The sequence below is a fragment of the Symphalangus syndactylus genome, chromosome 13 (assembly GCF_028878055.3).
Source record: "Symphalangus syndactylus isolate Jambi chromosome 13, NHGRI_mSymSyn1-v2.1_pri, whole genome shotgun sequence".
In the NCBI taxonomy this organism is placed as follows: domain Eukaryota; kingdom Metazoa; phylum Chordata; class Mammalia; order Primates; family Hylobatidae; genus Symphalangus; species Symphalangus syndactylus.
The window spans coordinates 28,715,213-28,732,754 of NC_072435.2; the positions used below are offsets into that span (position 1 = coordinate 28,715,213).

General features: G+C 52.7%; 1 protein-coding gene across 3 annotated transcripts; it reads right to left on the reverse strand.

The window, feature by feature from the left end:
* Positions 1 to 8: 8 nt before the first annotated feature.
* FCGRT (Fc gamma receptor and transporter) lies at positions 9 to 15,813 on the reverse strand. 3 transcript variants are annotated; one of them, XM_055237327.2, is made up of 7 exons: positions 15,649 to 15,813; positions 14,676 to 14,762; positions 13,829 to 14,080; positions 13,476 to 13,751; positions 1,539 to 1,808; positions 748 to 864; positions 9 to 329 (listed from the first exon to the last, which is right to left on the reverse strand). In XM_055237327.2, the coding sequence occupies exons 2-7, from the start codon at positions 14,746 to 14,748 to the stop codon at positions 220 to 222; spliced, it is 1,098 nt and encodes a 365-aa protein (XP_055093302.1). In that variant the 5' UTR covers positions 14,749 to 14,762; positions 15,649 to 15,813; the 3' UTR covers positions 9 to 219. The 3 variants fall into 3 exon arrangements, with proteins under 3 accessions (XP_055093302.1, XP_055093303.1, XP_055093304.1); XM_055237328.2 differs by lacking the exon at positions 15,649 to 15,813 and adding an exon at positions 14,906 to 14,965; XM_055237329.2 differs by lacking the exons at positions 13,476 to 13,751; positions 15,649 to 15,813 and having other exon boundaries at positions 14,676 to 14,995.
* Between the last annotated feature and the right edge of the window lie 1,729 nt (positions 15,814 to 17,542).

Here is a 17,542-nt window from a genome sequence, read left to right on the forward strand (position 1 = left end):
CACACTGATTCGGGCCCAAACTCGTGTTATATTATCGAGGTGGAAAACAGCCATATGTATTAGGAGGGGAAACTGAGGCAGACCACAGGACGGGGCTCCAGAGGGAGGACAACTGGGCCCAGAACCCCTTCTGGAGGCTCAGAGATGCCAGTGTTCCAGGTCTCACAGCATGAAAGGGGCCTGACTACATTCGCTTTTAGCAGTCAGAATGGCGGATGGTCAGGCGGTGGCTGGGATCACATTTACATCCTTCGAATCAGCATCCTGGGCCTCCCCCGGGGTGGGCAGGAGGGCCCCGGTGTCGTCTCCACGAAGGGAGATCCAAGGGGCTGAGGAGAGACAGAAGGAGAGGTCATAAGAATCTCTGAGGCGCTCTGGGTCTGACTGGCGTCCCCCATTTGTGTGTGTGTCTCACACACTCTTCCTCAGTCTCTATCGCCTTCCTTCTGGGCCTTTGTCTCCCCTTCTCCCAATTTTCCGTGCCCCCCCCTTTCCACATCTTTGCCTCCCTCCTCTGGGTCTGTCTCCCCCTCCCTCTATCCATACCTCTCTCTGGACTCTGTCCCCTCTGGGTCTCTGTTCTCCCGTCTCTGGGTCTCTGTCTCTGTCCCCCTCTCTGCACCTCTGTTCTCCCATCTCTGGGTCTCTGTCCCCCCTCTCTCTGGTCTCTGTCCTCCCAGGTCCGTGTGCCCCTCTCTTGGGGTCTCTGCCCCTCTCTCGGAGGCTCTCCCTCCCGCTGCCCCACACCTGGCAGCCCACTCCTCATCCTTCTCCACAACAGAGCTCCTCCTACAGCCGCTGCCATGAGTAGCAAGACACCGATGACGATTCCCACCACGAGCACGGAGGACTTGGCTGGAGATTCTGCAGCCAGAGAACGCTGTGAGATGTGGAGCAGCCCCTCCACCCCACCCAGTCAGGACACAGAACTGGGGGGGTCCCAGTCCCTCCCAGCCTCGGAGATTCCAGCACCAAGTGTCTGATGGGCAGAGGCAAGGCCAGGCGAGTGATCTGGGCAGAGTGCCCCCAGGTTGGATGTAAGAACCAGCTACAGCACGAGCGACCGCGGTCACACCGGCAATGGATCAGCAGCGGCAGGGCGGGGCTGTGCCGGTGCAGTGGGGAGAGGCAGGCAGAGCAGTGGGAAGTCAGCCTCATGGGCCCCGGCAGTAGCAAAGCAGCAGGCGGTCAGTCTTGGTGAGGACGGGCATAGCAGACAACAAATGGTCAGATTCCGGGAAGACCCGCAGCAGCAGCAGCAGCAGGATGGAAGATGGTCAGACTCAGGGAGGACTGGCCATGGCGGTTAACAGCTCTTCAGACTCAGTGAGGCCAGAAGCAGCAGGAGATGGAAGGCAGTCGGCCTTGGGAAGGACAAGCCATCAGGTTTTGGGGGCACTGACAGGCGCGAGGTTCAAGGCAGTCAGATTCAAGGAGGTGGCAGCAGTGGGGAGGAAGGTCAGACTCAGGAAGGACTGGCGCAGCAGTGAGACAAGGCAACGGGAAACCAGGAACATCACCACTGGGCGGGGCCTCACCCAGCTCCACCCTGAGTGGCTGCGCCAGCCCCGCGTGCTGCACGATGCAGCAGTAGTGGTGCTCATCGCCACTTTTGACTGTTAGTGACGACGAGGCGTGGAAGGATCCGTCACTGTTGGGGCCGAAGTCGCCCTGGCCGGTGCCAGCGGCCAGCCCATTCCGCAGGAACCGAAGTTGCAGCTCCGGAGGGTAGAAGGAGAAGGCGCTGCAGGTAAGCACGGAAAAACCAGGGCTGCCGGGTCGGGCCTTCAGGCGCATGGAGGGGGGCTCTGCAGGAAACCAGGCAGATAGGCCTAAGTCGCGAGCCCACCACTCCCAGAGCCAGGGCTGGATAGGGACAGAAAGAGGCCTCCATGTTTGCACTGTGCTAACCCCAGATAATACAGTGGTAAAAGGGGAGGTGCTTCCTAGGTGACAGAGACTCAACCTATCCACCCTGAAGGTGTCCCCTCAAGATATCACCTCTCTGGGCTGGGCATGTTGGCTCACGCCTGTAATCGCAACACTTTGGGAGGCCAAAGTGGGTGGATCACCTGAGGTCATGAGTTTGAGACCAGACTGGCCACATGGTGAAACCCCATCTCTACTAAAAATACAAAAATTAGCCGGGCACCTGTAGTCTCAGCTACTCAGGAGGCTGAGGCAGGAGAATCGCTTGAACCTGGGTGGCAGATGTTGCAGTAAGCCAGGATCGTGCCACTGCACTCCAGCCTGGGCAACAGAGCGAGACCCCGTCTCGGAAAAAAAGAAAAAAAAAAAGATAATAAGAGGATAATTATGAAAAATTCCACACCAACACATTTGAAAATTTAGATGAACTGAACACATTCCTGATAAATACGACCTTCTAAACTGACACAAGAGGAAATTTAAAACGTCAGTAGTCCTATAACTATTTAAAATTTTTTTTTTTTTGAGATGGAATCTTGCTCTGTCGCCCAGGCTGGAGTGCAGTGGTGCGATCTCGGCTCACTGCAAGCTCCGCCTCCTGGGTTCACGCCATTCTCCTGCCTCAGCCTCCTGAGTAGCTGGGACTATAGGCGCCCGCCACCACACTCGCTAATTTTTTTGTATTTTTAGTAGAGACGGGGTTTCACGGTCTTAGCCAGGATGGTCTCCATCTCCTGACCTCATGATCCCCCCACCTGGGCTTCCCAAAGTGCTGGGATTACAGGTGTGAGCCACCACGCCCGGCCTTTTTTTTTGGTTATTGAGATAAGGGTCTCGCTGTCACCCAGGCTGGAGTGCAGTGGCACGATCTCGACTCACTGCAACCCCCGCCTCCTGGGTTCAAGTGTTTCTTCTTCCTCATCCTCCTGAGTAGCTGGGACTACAGGTGCACGCACCACATGCCGGGTAATTTTTTTATTTTTAGTAGAGACGGAGTTTCACCATATTGGCCAGGCTGGTCTCAAATTCCTGACATTGTGATCTACCTGCCTCAGCCTCCCAAAGTGCTGGGATTACAGGTGTGATGCACCGCACCCGGCCTATTTAAAATTTTTAATCCATAGTTTAAAGCTTTCTGAAAACTAAAATTCCAGGTCCAGAAGACATCAATTAGTGAATTCTTCCAATGTAGAAATGATTCTACTCCTACACAAACTCTTCAGGCCATAAAAGAGAGGAAACACTCTCTCAACATATTTTGAGGTCACCATCATCTTGACAACAAAGGACATTATAAGAAAGAGAACTTAAGGCCAATGTCATAAATATAGATTGAGGACAGGTGTGGTGGCTCACACCTGGAATCCCAGCGCTTTGGGGGGTGGAGGCAGGCGGATCACGAGGTCAGGAGTTCAAGACCAGCCTGACCAACATGGTGAAATCCCATCTCTACTAAAAATACAAAAAAATTAGCCAGGTGTGGTGGTGTGCACCTGTAATCCCAGTCTCGCAGGAGGCTAAGGCAGGAGAATCGCTTGAACCCAGGAGGCAGAGGTTGCATTGAGCTGAGATTGCATCATTGCACTCCAGCCTGGGTGACAGTGCGAGACTCTGTCTCAAAAAAAAAAAAAAAAAAAAAAAAGATTCAGAACTCTTAAACATAATATTAGCAGACAGGCTGGGTGCAGTGGCTCACTCCTTCAATCCCAGCACTTTGGGAGAATGAGGTGGGTGGATCACTTGAACCCAGGAGTTGGAGACCAGCCTGGGCAAATAGTAAGATGTAGTGTCTACTACAAATAAAAAAAATTAGCCAGTGTGGTGGATGTGCCTGTGGTCCCACCTACTCTGGAGACTGAGGCAGGAGGAATCCTTGAGCCCAGCAGTTTGAGGCTGGAGTGAGTTATGATCACACCTGGGTATAGCCACTGCACTACAGCCTGGGCAACTTAGTGAGACCCCATGTCTAATAAAATAAAAATAAAAAATAAAATGTATATAGAAATGCAAATAACCTACAAAAACACAGGTGATAAAGCTGGAGAAGTTACCTACTAAATATCAAAACTTTCTTTTTTTTTTTTTACACTGACTGTCCCCCAGGGCTGGAGTACAACAGCGTAATCTTGGCTCACTGCAACCTCTGCCTCCCAGGCTCAAGTGCTTCTTGTGCCTCAGCCTCCCAAGTAGCTGGGACTACAGGTACACGCCACCACGCCCGGGTAATTTTTGTATTTTTAGTGGAGACAGGATTTCACCATGTTGGCCAGGCTGGTCTTGAATTCCTGACCTCAAGTGATCTGCCCACCTTGGCCTCCCAAAATGCTGGGATTACAGGAGTGAGCCACCATTCCCAGTCTAGATATCAGAACTTTCTATAAAGCTACATCAAATTGGCCAGGCGCGGTGGCTCACACCTGTAATCCCACACTTTGGGAGGCTGAGGTGGGTGGATCACAAGGTCAGGAGATGGAGACCATCCTGGCTAACACAGTGAAACCCCGTCTCTACTAAAAATACAAGAAAATTAGCCAGAGGCCGGGCGCGGTGGCTCACGCTTGTAATCCCAGCACTTTGGGAGGCCGAGGCGGGCGGATCACGAGGTCAGGAGATCGAGACCACAGTGAAACCCCGTCTCTACTTAAAATACAAAAAATTAGCCGGGCGTGGTGGCGGGCGCCTGTAGTCCCAGCTACTCGGAGAGGCTGAGGCAGGAGAATGGCGTGAACCCGGGAGGCGGAGCTTGCAGTGAGCCGAGATCGCGCCACTGCACTCCAGCCTGGGCGACAGAGCGAGACTCCGTCTCAAAAAAAAAAAAAAAAAAAAAAAAAAAAATTAGCCAGGCATGGTGGCGGATACCTGTAATCCCAGCTACTCAGGAGGCTGGGGCAGGAGAATGGCGTGAACCCAGGAGACAGAGCTTGCAGTGAGCCAAGATAGTGCCACTGCACTCCAGCCTGGGTGACAGAGCGAGACTCCATCTCAAAAAAAAAAAAAAAAAGCCGGGCGCAGTGGCTCACACCTGTAATCCCAGCACCTTGGGAGGCTGAGGTGGGCGGATCACGAGGTCAGGAGTTCGAGACCAGCCTGGCCAATATGGTGAAACCCCATCTCTACTATAAATACAAAAATTAGCCGGGCCTGGTGGCGCATGCCTGTAGTCCCAGCTACTCAGGAGGCTGAGGCAGGAGAATCACTTGAACCCGGGAGGTGGAGGTTGCAGTGAGACGAGATCGTGCCACTGCACTCTAGCCAGGGCAACAGAGCGAGACGCTGTCTCAAAAAAAAAAAAAAAGCTGCATCAAATTAAGAGAGTGAGGTATTGGCACTAAGTCAGTCCAATAAATCAGCAGAATAGGAGAGGGCTGGAAGCATATCCACCTTACCCACAAAACACACTCCCCTGCAGTCCAGTGAGGGAGAGGGGATGATGGTCTAGCAATAAATGATGCTGGCCGGACATATGAACCTCAACCCCTACCCTCATCATAACATGCAATTAAAATCGATGGTATCACTAAATGTAGAAACTATTTATCAACAAAGCTTCCAGAAGACATAGGTGAATACCTTCATAACTCGGAGGAAAGATTCCTTAAAGAGAATACACAACAAAGCTACAGAATGAAAGATAAAATTGAGCTTTATAAGTTAAAATTTATAAACTTGGGGCCGGGCGCGGTGGCTCACACCTACAATCCCAGCACTTTGGGAGGCCGAGACGGGCGGGTCACAGGGTGAGGAGTTCAAGACCAGCTTGGCCAATATGGTGAAACCCCGTCTCTACTAAAAATACATAAAATTAGCTGGGCATGGTGGCGAGCCCCTATAGTCCCAGCTACTCAGGAGGCTGAGGCAGGAGAATCACTTGAACCTGGGAGGCGGAGGTTGCAGTGGGCAGAGATTGTACCATTGCACTCCAGCCTGGGTGACAGAGCAAGACTCCGACTAAAAAAAAAAAAAAATTCATAAACTTTATAAAATGTATAAATTGAAATCGATAAACTGAATTTCACCGAAATTAAGAATTTTTGTTTATCCAAAGGTTTCGTTAAGGGAGTGAAAAAGGTTGGGTGCAGTGGTTCATGCCTGTAATCCCAGCACTTTGGGAAGCTGAGGCAGGAGGATCACTGGAAGCCAGGAGTTCAAGACCAGCCTGGGCAACATGGAGAAACCCCGTCTCTGAAAAAGTTTAAAAATTAACTACATGTGATGGTACACACCTGTGGCCCCATCCATTCAGAGAGGCTGAGGTAGTAGAAGGATCGCTTGAGCTTGGGAGGTTGAGGCTGCAGTGAACTCTAATCCCGCTACTGCACTCCAGTCTAGGCAACAGTGCAAGTGCCTGTCTCAAAGAAAAAAAAAAAAAAGCCGGGTGCGGTGGCTCATGCCTGCAATCCCAGCACCTTGGGAGGTCAAGGCAGAAGGATCCTTACGCCCAGGATTTCTTTTTTTTTTTTTTTTTTGAGATGGAGTCTCTTTCTGTCACCCAGGCTGGAGTACAGTGGCACGATCTTGGCTCACTGCAACCTCCACCTCCTGGGTTCAAGCGATTCTCCTGCCTCAGCCTCCAGAGTAGCTGGGATTACCGGTGCCCGCCACCACGCCCTGCTAATTTTTGTATTTTTAGTAGAGACAGGGTTTCACCATGTTGGCCAAGCTGGTCTTCAACTCCTCACCTCGTGACCCGCCCGTCTCGGCCTCCCAAAGTGCTGGGATTACAGTCGTGAGTCACTGAGCCCAGCCAAGCCCAAGACTTCTAGACCAGCCTGGGCAACAAAGTAATACCCCATCTCTACAAAAAATAGAAAATGTTAGCCAGGCATGGTGGCATGTGCCTGTAGTCCCAGCTACTTGGAAGGCTGAGGCGGGAGGATCTCTTGAGCTTGGGAGTCCAAGGCTACACACGGAGCTATGACTGCGCCACTGCACTCCACTCTAGTCTGGGCGACAGAGCAAGATCCCAGCTCAAAAAAGAAAAAAAAAAGGCAAAGATTTCAGCAACTGCCTGGGGCTGGGCATTACTGCCCAAGTTCCTTTCAGGGAGGGTGGATCTGGGCAATCGTGGGTCTTGGCTGGGATCTTGGTTTTGGTTGCTCAGCAGAAAACACATTTGCTGCTTCAGGAAAGCCCAGCAGTTTCTCCCTCCTGGAGCTGCCTCTCTGGCAAGTTGGCAGAATTTGCTGCACAGTCAACTGGAATGGAGGGGCCAGGCTGATGGCCATCAGCAGTTCTGGCTTCTGCTTTATGTTTACTATTCTTTTCAGCAAATCTGTATCTTCCCGTGTCGCGCTCACAGCCACGTGCTTTTAGCCTCAAGGTACTTCCAATATAGACTAAATCCAAGCACAGAAAATCTGTCTGGACTTTGGTTCTGTTTAACAAAATACCAAACCAGGCCAGGCATGGTGGCTCACGTCTGTAATCCCAGCACTTTGGGAGGCTGAGGCAGGCAGATCACCTGATGTCAGGAGTTCAAGACCAGCTTCGCCAACATGGTGAAACTCCGTCTCTACTAAAAATATAAAAATTAGCTAGGCATGACAGCGCAGGCTTGTAGTCCCAGCTATCCTGGAGGCTGAGGCAGGAGGATCACTTGAATCCAGGAGGCGGAGGTTGCAGTGAGCTGAGATCATGCCATTGTACTCCAGCCTGTGCAGTAAGAGTGAAACTCCATCTCAAAAAAAAAAAAAAAAAAAAAAATCCATCCTGGCCAACATGGTGAAACCGTCTCTACTAAAAATACAAAAATTAGCTGGGTGTGGTGGTGCGCGCCTGTAATTCCAGCTACTAAGGAGGCTGAGGCAGGAGGATCACTTGAACCTGGGAAGTGGAGGTTGCAGTGAGCCGAGATCATGCTACTGCACTACAGCCTGGTGACAGAGGGAGACTCCCTCTCAGAAAAAAAAAAAAAAAAAAAGTCCGGGCACGGTGGCTCACGCCTGTAATCCCAGCACTTTGGGAGGCCGAGGCAGGTGGATCACAAGGTCAGGAGTTCAAGACCAGCCTGACCAACATAGTGAAACCCCATCCCTACAAAAAAAAATACAAAAATTAGCTAGGCATGGTGGCGCGTGCCTGTAATCCCAGCTACTCAGGAGGCTGAGACAGGAGAATCGCTTGAACCTGGGAGGCGGAGGTTGCAGTGAGCCGAGATCGCAACACTGCACTCCAGCCTGGGCAACAGAGCAAGCCTCCATCTCAAAAAAAAAAAAAAAAAAAAGATTAAGGCAGTGGCCATTGCTGTCCACTAAAACCATCAGGAGAAAACCTGACAGAGAACTTCATAACAACACCCAAATCCAGTGGTCCACAGAACAGCACAGAAGCAAGCAGATGTTTGCAGCCTATGCACACAGACATACACACCAACTACCCAGAAAGTTTTCTTGCCATAAAAATTGAACCAGAATCTGATCAAGCTTCTAGATCGAGCTGCTCCTTTAAAGAAGAGAAGGAGGACTATTTCCAGCAACATCACAGGATGCAAAGGGCAAAATCCAGTCTGGGAGAAACTCAATAGGACGTAAACTGACTTTCTTCAAACCGCAATTACAAGAGAAAAAAAACAAAAAGAAAATGGGAAACCTGGAAATCAAAAGACACTCAAGACCACAAGTAACTCAGATTACCTCAAAATGAATCACAGATCTAACTGTAAAATGCAAAACTTTAAAACTCTTAAAATACACAGAAGATCTAGCTGACTTTGGGTTTGGTGATTACTTCTGAGATTAAACACCAAAAGCATAATCCACGATAGAAAAAAAAAAGAATAAACTGGATTTCATCAAAGTTAAAAACTTTTGCTTTGTGAAAGGCACAGTTAAAACAATGAAAAGATAACCTAGAGAGTGGAAGAAACATTTGCAAAACACCTATCTGATAAAAAATTGGAATCCGGCCAGGCGCGGTGGCTCACGCCTGTAATCCCAGCACTTTGGGAGGCCGAGGCGGGTGGATCACAAGGTCAGGAGATTGAGACCATCCTGGCTAACACGGTGAAACTCCGTCTCTACTAAAAATACAAAAAATTAGCCAGGCGTGGCGGCGGGCACCTGTAGTCCCAGCTACTCGGGAGGCTGAGGTAGGAGAATTGCTTGAACTTGGGAGGTGGAGGTTGCAGTGAGCTGAGATCGCGCCACTGCACTCCAGCCTGGGTGACAGAGCGAGACTCCGTCTCCAAAAAAAAGAAAAAAACAAAAATACGGCTGAGTGCGGTGGCTCACGCCTGTAATCCCAGCACTTTGGGAAGCCGAGGTGGGTGGATCACCTGGGGTCAGGAGTTCGAAACCTGCCTGGCCAACATGGTGAAACTCTGTCCCTACTAAAGATACAAAAAATTAGCAGGGCGTGGTGGCTTGCGCCTGTAATCCGAGCTACTTGGGACGCTGAGGCAGGAGAATTGCTTGAACCCGGGAGGCAGAAGTTGCAGTGAGCCGAGATCGTGCCTCTGCACTCCAGTCTGGGCGACAGAGTAAGTCTTTGTCTCAAAAAACAAACAAAAATAGTTAGGCCTGATGGCGTGCACCTGTGGTCCTACCTACTGGGGAGGCTGAAGTGGGAGAATTACTTGAGCCCAGGAGGTTCAGGCTGCAGTGAGCTATGATTGCACCACTGGACTCCAGTCTGGTGACAGAGCAAGACCCTGTCTCAATAAGAAAAAAAAGAAAAAGAAAAAAAAAGAAAAAAATTCAACAATCAGAAAAAGACACTGAAAAGACAACAAAATGTGTGGACCTTGCTGGATGCTGAGTCAAACTTTAAAAAACGTTTACAGTCAGGAAAATGTGAACAAAAACTGGACATCTGATGCCATTAAGGAGTTATAGTTAATTGGTTGTAGGCGTGATAATGGTTTTGGTATTAATTTTTTTTAAATGCCCTTACCTAGTAGAGTTATATACTAAAGGACTTATCAACAAAACAGTCTGACCGGGCACGGTGACTCCTGCACTTTAGGAGGCTGAGGAGGGCGGATCACTTGAGGTGGAGGGTTCGAGACCAGCCCGGACAACATAGTGAAATCCCGTCTCTACTAAAAATACAAAAATTGGCCAGGCACAGTGGCTCATGCCTGTAATCCCAGCACTTTGGGAGGCCAAGGTGGGTGGATCATGAGGTCAGGAGTTCAAGACCAGCCTGGCCAATATGGTGAAACCTTGTCTCTACTAAAAATACAAAAATTGACTGGGCGAGGTGGCGGGCACCTGTAATCCCAGCTACTCAGGAGGCTGAGGCAGGAGAATTGTTTGAACCTGGGAGGCGAAGCTTGCAGTGAGCTGAGACTGAGCCACTACACTCCTGCATGACAGAGTGAGACTCCATCTCAAAAAACAAACAAAGAAAAAAACACTGTGATGTCTGAGATTTACCAAAGCTTAATGTGAAGTGGGGTGGGGAAGTGAGTGAGGATGTGTGTGAAATTCAAAAAACCATGGGTTGATAATTATTTATTTTTTTATTTTTTTGAGACGGAGTCTCGCTCTGTCGCCTAGGCTGGAGTGCAGTGGCGGCATCTCGGCTCACTGCAGGCTCCGCCCCCTGGGGTTCACACCATTCTCCTGCCTCAGCCTCCTGCGTAGCTGGGACTACAGGCGCCTGCCACCTCGTCCGGCTAATTTTTTGTATTTTTAGTAGAGATGGGGTTTCACCGTGTTAGCCAGGATGGTCTCGAACTCCTGACCTCGTGATCCGCCCACCTCGGCCTCCCAAAGTGCTGGGATTACAGGCGTGAGCCACCGTGCCCGGCCAATAATTATTAAGTCTCAGTGATGGGAGGCTTGCTTCCTTCCTTCCTTCCTTTCCTTCCTTCCTCTTTCTCTCTCTCTCCCTTCTCTCTCTCTCTTTCTTTGCGACAGAGTCTTGCTCTGTTGCCCAGGTTGGAGTGCAGTGGCTTGATCTTGGCTCACTGCAACCTCTGCTTCTCGGGATCAAGTGATTCTCCTGCTTCAGCCTCCTGAATAGCAGGAATTACAAGCACCCACCACTACACCCGGCTAAATTTTTGTATGTTTAGTAGAGATGGGGTTTCACTATGTTGGCCAGGCTTATCTCAAACTCCTGACCTTAAGTGATCCGCCCACCTCGGCCTCCCAAAGTGTTGGAATTACAGGCGTGAGCCACCGTGTCTGGTCCTTTTTATACTATTGTTTCTACTTAAGTGTGGTTTGAAACTTTCCCTCCTTAAGCCAGGAGCGGTGGCTCATGCCTGTAATCCCAGCACTTTGGGAGGCCAAGGTGGGCAGATCACGAGATCAGGAGTTCGAGACCAGCCTGGCCAGCATGGTGAAGCCCCCGTCTCTACTAAAAATACAAAAATTAGCCAGGCATGGTGGTGTGTGCCTGTAATCCCAGAATCCCAGCTACTCGGGAGGCTGAGGTAGGAGAATTGCTTGACCCTGGGAGGCGGAGGTTGCAGTGAGCCAAGATTGCGCCACTGTACTGCAGCCTGGGCGACAGTTCAAGAGTCTGTCTCAAAAAAAAAAAAAAAAAAGGCTGGGCGCGGTAGCTCACATCTGTAATTCCAGCACTTTGGGAGGCTGAGGCAGGCGGATCACGAGGTCAAAAGATCGAGACCATCCTGGCCAACATGGTGAAACCCTGTCTTTACTAAAAAAAAAAAAAAAAAAAAAAAACATTAGCCAGGCGTGGTGGTGCGTGCCTGTAGTCCCAGCTACTCGGGAGGCTGAGGCAGGAGAATCACTTGAACCTGGGAGGCAGAGGTTGCAGTGAGCCAAGATCGCGCCACTGTACTCCAGCCTGGGTGACAAGAGCAAAACTCCGTCTCAAAAAAAAAAAAAAGAAATTTTCCCTACTTAAAAAAGAAAGAAGACGATCAAAGAAAAACTACCTGGTTGAGTCTCAACTTCTCCTTTGTGGCACTTGGAATGAATAACTGTGCACATCCCCAGCTGGTATCTATCTTTGTCCAGCAGCCTGGGAGCCACAGAGGGTGAACATGTGTCACTTCCCTCTTTGCTCAAGGCCCAGAGCAGCGCCTGGCAGCGCAAATGCTCTTGGCCAACAGTTGAATGAGTGGGGATCTGGGGGCCTCTGGGGAGGAAACAGTGAACTCTGCCCTACAGAACTGAGGGAAGGCTTCTCAAAGGAAGTGATATCCAGCTCTGACCTTGAAGAATAAGGAGGGCTGGAGTAGATGCAGAGAGGGGGAAGGGTGGAACAGAGAGGTGCTAGGGGGAACTGGATGAGCAAATGCTCAGAGGGAGGAAATTGCTTATGCTGGGTGGCTGGAGTGTAGACTCTGATGGCTGCGTCAAGTGCTGCTACGTGGGTCTGATGAGGACATTAAGGCAAGGAAGGCCGAGCACAGTGGCTCACACCTGTCATCCCAGCACCCTGGGAGGCCAAAGTGAGAGAATCACTTGAGGCCAGGAGTTTCAGTCTGGCCTGGGCAGCATAGTGAGATGCCACCTCTACAAATTTTAAAAATTAGCCAGGTACGGCCAGACGTGGTAGCTCACTCCTGTAATCCCAGCACTTTGGGAGGCTGAGGTGGGTGGATCACTTGAGGTCAAGAGTTTGAGACCAGCCTAGCTAACATGACGAAACCCCATCTCTACTAAAAGTACAAAAATTAGCCAGACATGGTGGATGTGCCTGTAGTGCCAGCTACTCATGAGGCTGCAGCAGCAGAATCCCTTAAACCCAGGAGGTGGAGGTTGCAGCGAGCTGAGATCACGCTGCACACTAGCCCGGGCGACAGAGATTGTGCAGAAAAAAAAAAAAAAAATTAGCCAGTTATGGTGGTATGCACCTGTAATCTCAGCTACTCAGGAGACCAAAGCAGGAGGATCGCTGGAGCCTAGGAGTTCAAGACCAGCCTGGGCAACATAGTGAGACATCATGTCTACAAAATATAAAGTTAGCCAGGTGTGATGATGCTGGGCTGTGGTCCTAGCTACTTGGTTGGCTGAGGTGGGAGGACTGCTTGAACCTGGGAGGTTCAGGCTGCAGTGAGCCGAGATCCTGCCACCACATTCCAGCCTGGGGTGACAGAGCGAGAATCTGTCTCAAAAAAACAAAGGCGGCCAGGTGCAGTAGCTCACGCCTGTAATCCCAGCACTTTGGGAGGCTGAGGTGGGCAGATCACCTGAGGTCGGGGGTTCGAGACCAGCCTGACCAACATGAAGAAACCCCGTCTGTACTAAAAATACAAAATTAGCCGGGCATGATGGTGCATGCCTGTAATCCAGCCACTCGGGAGGCTGAGGCAGGAGAATCACTTGAACCCGGGAGGCGGAGGTTGTGGTGAGCCGAGATCGCACCATTGCACTCCAGCCTGGGCGACAAGAGCGAAACTCCCTCTCAAAAAAAAAAAAAAAAAGGCAAGGAAGGAAGCCAGGAGTTTGTCCTGGGAGGCGCTGGGGAGCCACGGGAGGGCTGAGTGTAGAAGGACCCCTGAGGAATGGGGGGCAGAGCGTGGGCTGCAGTGGGAGGCTGACTGAGGGTCCTGGCAGGGGAACTGAGGCAGGTGGGCATGACGGGAGAGGACAGAACAGCCTTCGGCTGCAGATCCGGCTCACCCTTCCACTCCAGGTTTCCGCGGCCCCTCTCCAGGTGCTCCCGCAGGCGGTGAGGGCAGGAGAATAGCAGGAAGGTGAGCTCCTTGTTGGCCGCCTTGTCCTGCTGCTGCCACCGCTGACTGACAGCCAGGGCCTCGGGCCAATCCCCACCCCAGGTGCCCTGCTTGAGGTCGAAATTCATGAACTCCTCGCCGTTCAGGGCGAACTTGGCGGTGGGCACCGAGGTGTTGTCAGGGCCCAGTTCACAGCCCAGCAGGCCCTGCAGAGTGTAGGGACCTGGGGCACCCAAACACAGATAAGCGGGGCCCAGGAGAATGGACCCGGCCCCTTGCCCCTCCAGACGGGAATCTCACCTTTTCCCTTCAAAGCTTTGAAAGCTTCCAGAAAGAGCTTCTCCTTGATCCTCAGATCTGTGGTCTCTTTCTCCCAATACCAGGACACCTGGTTTTCCCAGACCCAAGCTCCACAGGGCTCCGCCTCGCCCCGCAGGCTATTGTAGCTCAGGTACTGCTGCGGGCCCAGCCAGCCAGACACCCAGAAGGCAGGAGTCCCCGGGGCAGGCGAGGACACCGCGGTGAGGTGGTACAGAAGGGAGAGGCGGCTTTCTGCAGACAGAGACAGAGCTGAAGGGAGCACACGGACGGGGAACTAGACTGCAGTGGGACAGATACCCAGGGAGGGAGAAGAATCTATTATGGAGGGAGGGAGACAAATTCAGAGAGACCGGACAGAGACCCGGGGGGCGGGGGGAAGAGACCCAGAGAGAGAGAGGGAACAGAGATCCAGAGAGAGAGGGACAGAGATCCAGAGAGAGAGGGACAGAGATCCAGAGGGAGAGAGAAAGGGACAGAGACCCAGAGAGAGAGAGAGAGAGACAGAGATCCAGAGAGAGAGAGAGAGAGAGGGACAGAGACCCAGAAAGAGAGGGGGACAGAGACCCAGAGAAAGAGAGAGAGGGACAGAGACCCAGAAAGAGAGGGGGACACAGACCCAGAGAGAGAGGGAAACAGAGACACAAGAGGCGACAGGTGGTTCCCCGCCTCAGGCCCAGCAGGCGACGGTGAGAAAGCGAATTGAGCGGAGAAGGCAGCGCCCGGGGCTCGCGGGGAACTCGGGTCCCGCTGGCTTCGCCCCCTGCCTGCCTGGGGCCGCCTCCCGCCGCCCGCCTGCAGCAGGGCCCCGGCCCGGAGCGGCCCTCACCTGCGCCCAGGCTCCCGGGCAGGAGAAAGAGCAGGAGCCCCAGCGCCCAGGGCTGAGGCCGCGGGACCCCCATGCTGAGAGGACGACCTGGGGCGGGAGGGGGCGCGTGACTCCTCCCGACCCCCGGCCCGCCCCTTCCTCCCGGGACACCGTGGGCAGGGCCGGGAACAGGACGCCGAGGAGGGGCTCTGCGGGCTCGGTCCAGACTGACAACAATGCCCTCCCCGTACCTGAAGAACTTTCACCCCTGAACTGGATCTCAGTTGGTTAATTAATTACAGAAACTTGATAGGCTGAGAGTCCCGGCCCCGAGCTCGGCCACGCCCCTTCCGTCCCCCTCAGGCCCCAGCCCCTCCTCCCTCGGACCCAGGAGTCCAGGCCCCCAACCGCTCCTCCCTCGGACCCAGGAATCCGGGCTCCCAACCCCTCCTCCCTCGGACCCAGGAGTCCGGGCCCCCAGCCCCTCCTCCCTCGGACCCAGGAGTCCGGGCCCCCAACCGCTCCTCCCTCGGACCCAGGAATCCGGGCTCCCAACCCCTCCTCCCTCGGACCCAGGAGTCCGGGCTCCCAACCCCTCCTCCCTCGGACCCAGGAGTCCGGGCACCCAGCACCTCCTCCCTTGGACCCAGGAGTCCGGGCCCCCAACCCCTCCTCCCTCGGACCCAGGAGTCCGGGCCCCCAACCCCTCCTCCCTCGGACCCAAGTGTCCTGGCATCCAGCACCTCCTCCCTCGGACCCAGGAGTCGGGGCACCCAACCGCTCCTCCCTCGGACCCAGGAGTCCGGGCCCCCGGCCCCTCCTCCCTCCGACCCAGTGTCCGGACCCCCAGTCCCTCCTCCCTCAGACCCAGGAATCCAGGCCCCCACCCCTCCTCCCTCAGACCCAGTATCGAGATCCCCAGCCCCTCCTCCCTCAGACCCAGGGGTCCAGGCCCCCAGCCCCTCCTCCCTCAGTCGGGCCCTGGTCTGCTCACGTTCCCTTCAGCCTCGTTCCCTTCCTGCCTGCGGCCCTGGCCAGCTCCTGGCTCCCGTGACTGGAGACCCCAGTTCCTCTCTCACATCCTGTGGGAGGCTGCTGCTCCCTGACTCCAAGAACATCCAGCCCCACCCCCCAGTTGCAGGGCACACCCCAGGCCCTAGGCCCAGCCTGTTTGTTTCTCAAAACGCTTGTGGTTCTTTTTTTTCCTTCTCCGTGGTTCCCGTTTTTTACTTTGAGGGTGTCTGCCGCTCAGGAAATTCTTGACAAAGCCGGGAAAGGAATTCGATGCCTCCGGAGTCCACAACTTGGAGGTCTCTGGATCCTCCTCCTACCCCTTTGTATCCCCGTGGTCTTCCCTAGCGCTCGCTGTTAATCAAAATCTTCTGGAAGCCCCCTTAGTTCCTCCTTCAAGCCCTTCCCCCGGCATCCCCTTAAAAAATTCCTTCAGGTGCTCTTTAATATCCTTCTGCGGGCCGGGCGCAGTGACTCACGCCCGTAATCCCAGCACTTTGGGAGGCCGAGGCGGGCAGATCACGAGGTCAGGAGTTCGAGACCAGCCTGGCCAATATGGTGACACCCCCGTCTCTACTAATAATACAAAAATCAGCTGGGCGTGGTGGCGGGCCTGTAGTCCCAGCTACTCGGGAGGCTGAGACAGGAGAATTGCTTGAACCCGGGAGGTGGAGGTTGCAGTGAGCCGAGATTGCACCACTGCACTCCAGACTGGCAACAGAGCGAGACTCCATCTCAAAAAAAAAAAAAAAAAAAAAATCCTTCTGCTAGGACTTCAGTGACCACATGGTCCCCATATACTGCTGCCTCACTTGAAGGCCCCTCCAGGCACCAGCCCCCACCCACACTCCTGCTACACAGCTTCCCATACACTTGTTTCATTGTGGTAAAATATTCAAAATATTTACCCTTACTGTCACTTGACACATTTACAGTGCTGTGCCACTGTCACCTCTATCGAGTTCCAGAGCTTTTTTATCACCCCAAACAGAAGATCTGTCCCGGTTAAAGAGCCGCTGCTCCCAGCCCCCTGGCAACCATTCATCTGCTTTCTGTCTTGATAGATTTGCCTATTCTGCACATTTCATAGAAATTGAATCATATAATATGAAGTCTCTTTCTTTCTTTCTTTCTTTCTTTCTTTCTTTCTTTCTTTCTTTCTTTTTCTTTCTTTCTTTTTTTGACAGGGTCTGGCTCTGTCACTCGAGCTGGAATGCCGTGGAGCGATCATGGCTCACTGCAGCCTCGACCTCCCAGGCTCAAGCACTCCACCTGCCTTAGCATCTCAAGGAGCTGGAATTACAGGCACCTGCCACCAGGCCCAGCTAATTTTTGTATTTTTGCAGAGATAGCGTCTTGCTATGTTTCGCAGGCCGGTCTCAAACTGCTGGGCTCAAGACAGCCTCCCAGCTTGGCCTCCCAAAGTGCTGGGATGACAGGTGTCAGCCACCCATGCCTGGCCTGTTTTCAGCTCTATTGGGCATACACCTGGGAGTGGAACTGCTGGTCAGGTAGTTCAGGTTCTCTAGAGAAACAGAATCCACAGAATGTGTGTATGCATACACAGAAAGAGATTCATTTGAGGAATTGGCTTCCAGGATTAGTGGACGTTTAGCTGGTTCAGAGTCTGATGCGGGAGCCAGGTGTGGTGGCGCATGCCTGTCATCCCAGCACTTTGGGAGGCCAAGTTGGGAGGATCGCTTGAGTCCAGGAGTTTGAGACCAACCTGGTCAACATAGGGAGACCTTGTCTCTATTTAAAAAAAAAATTTAAAAAAGATCGGGCACGGTGGCTCAAGCCTGTAATCCCAGCACTTTGGGAGGCCAAGGTGGGCAGATCACGAGGTCAGGAGATCGAGACCATCCTGGCTAACACGG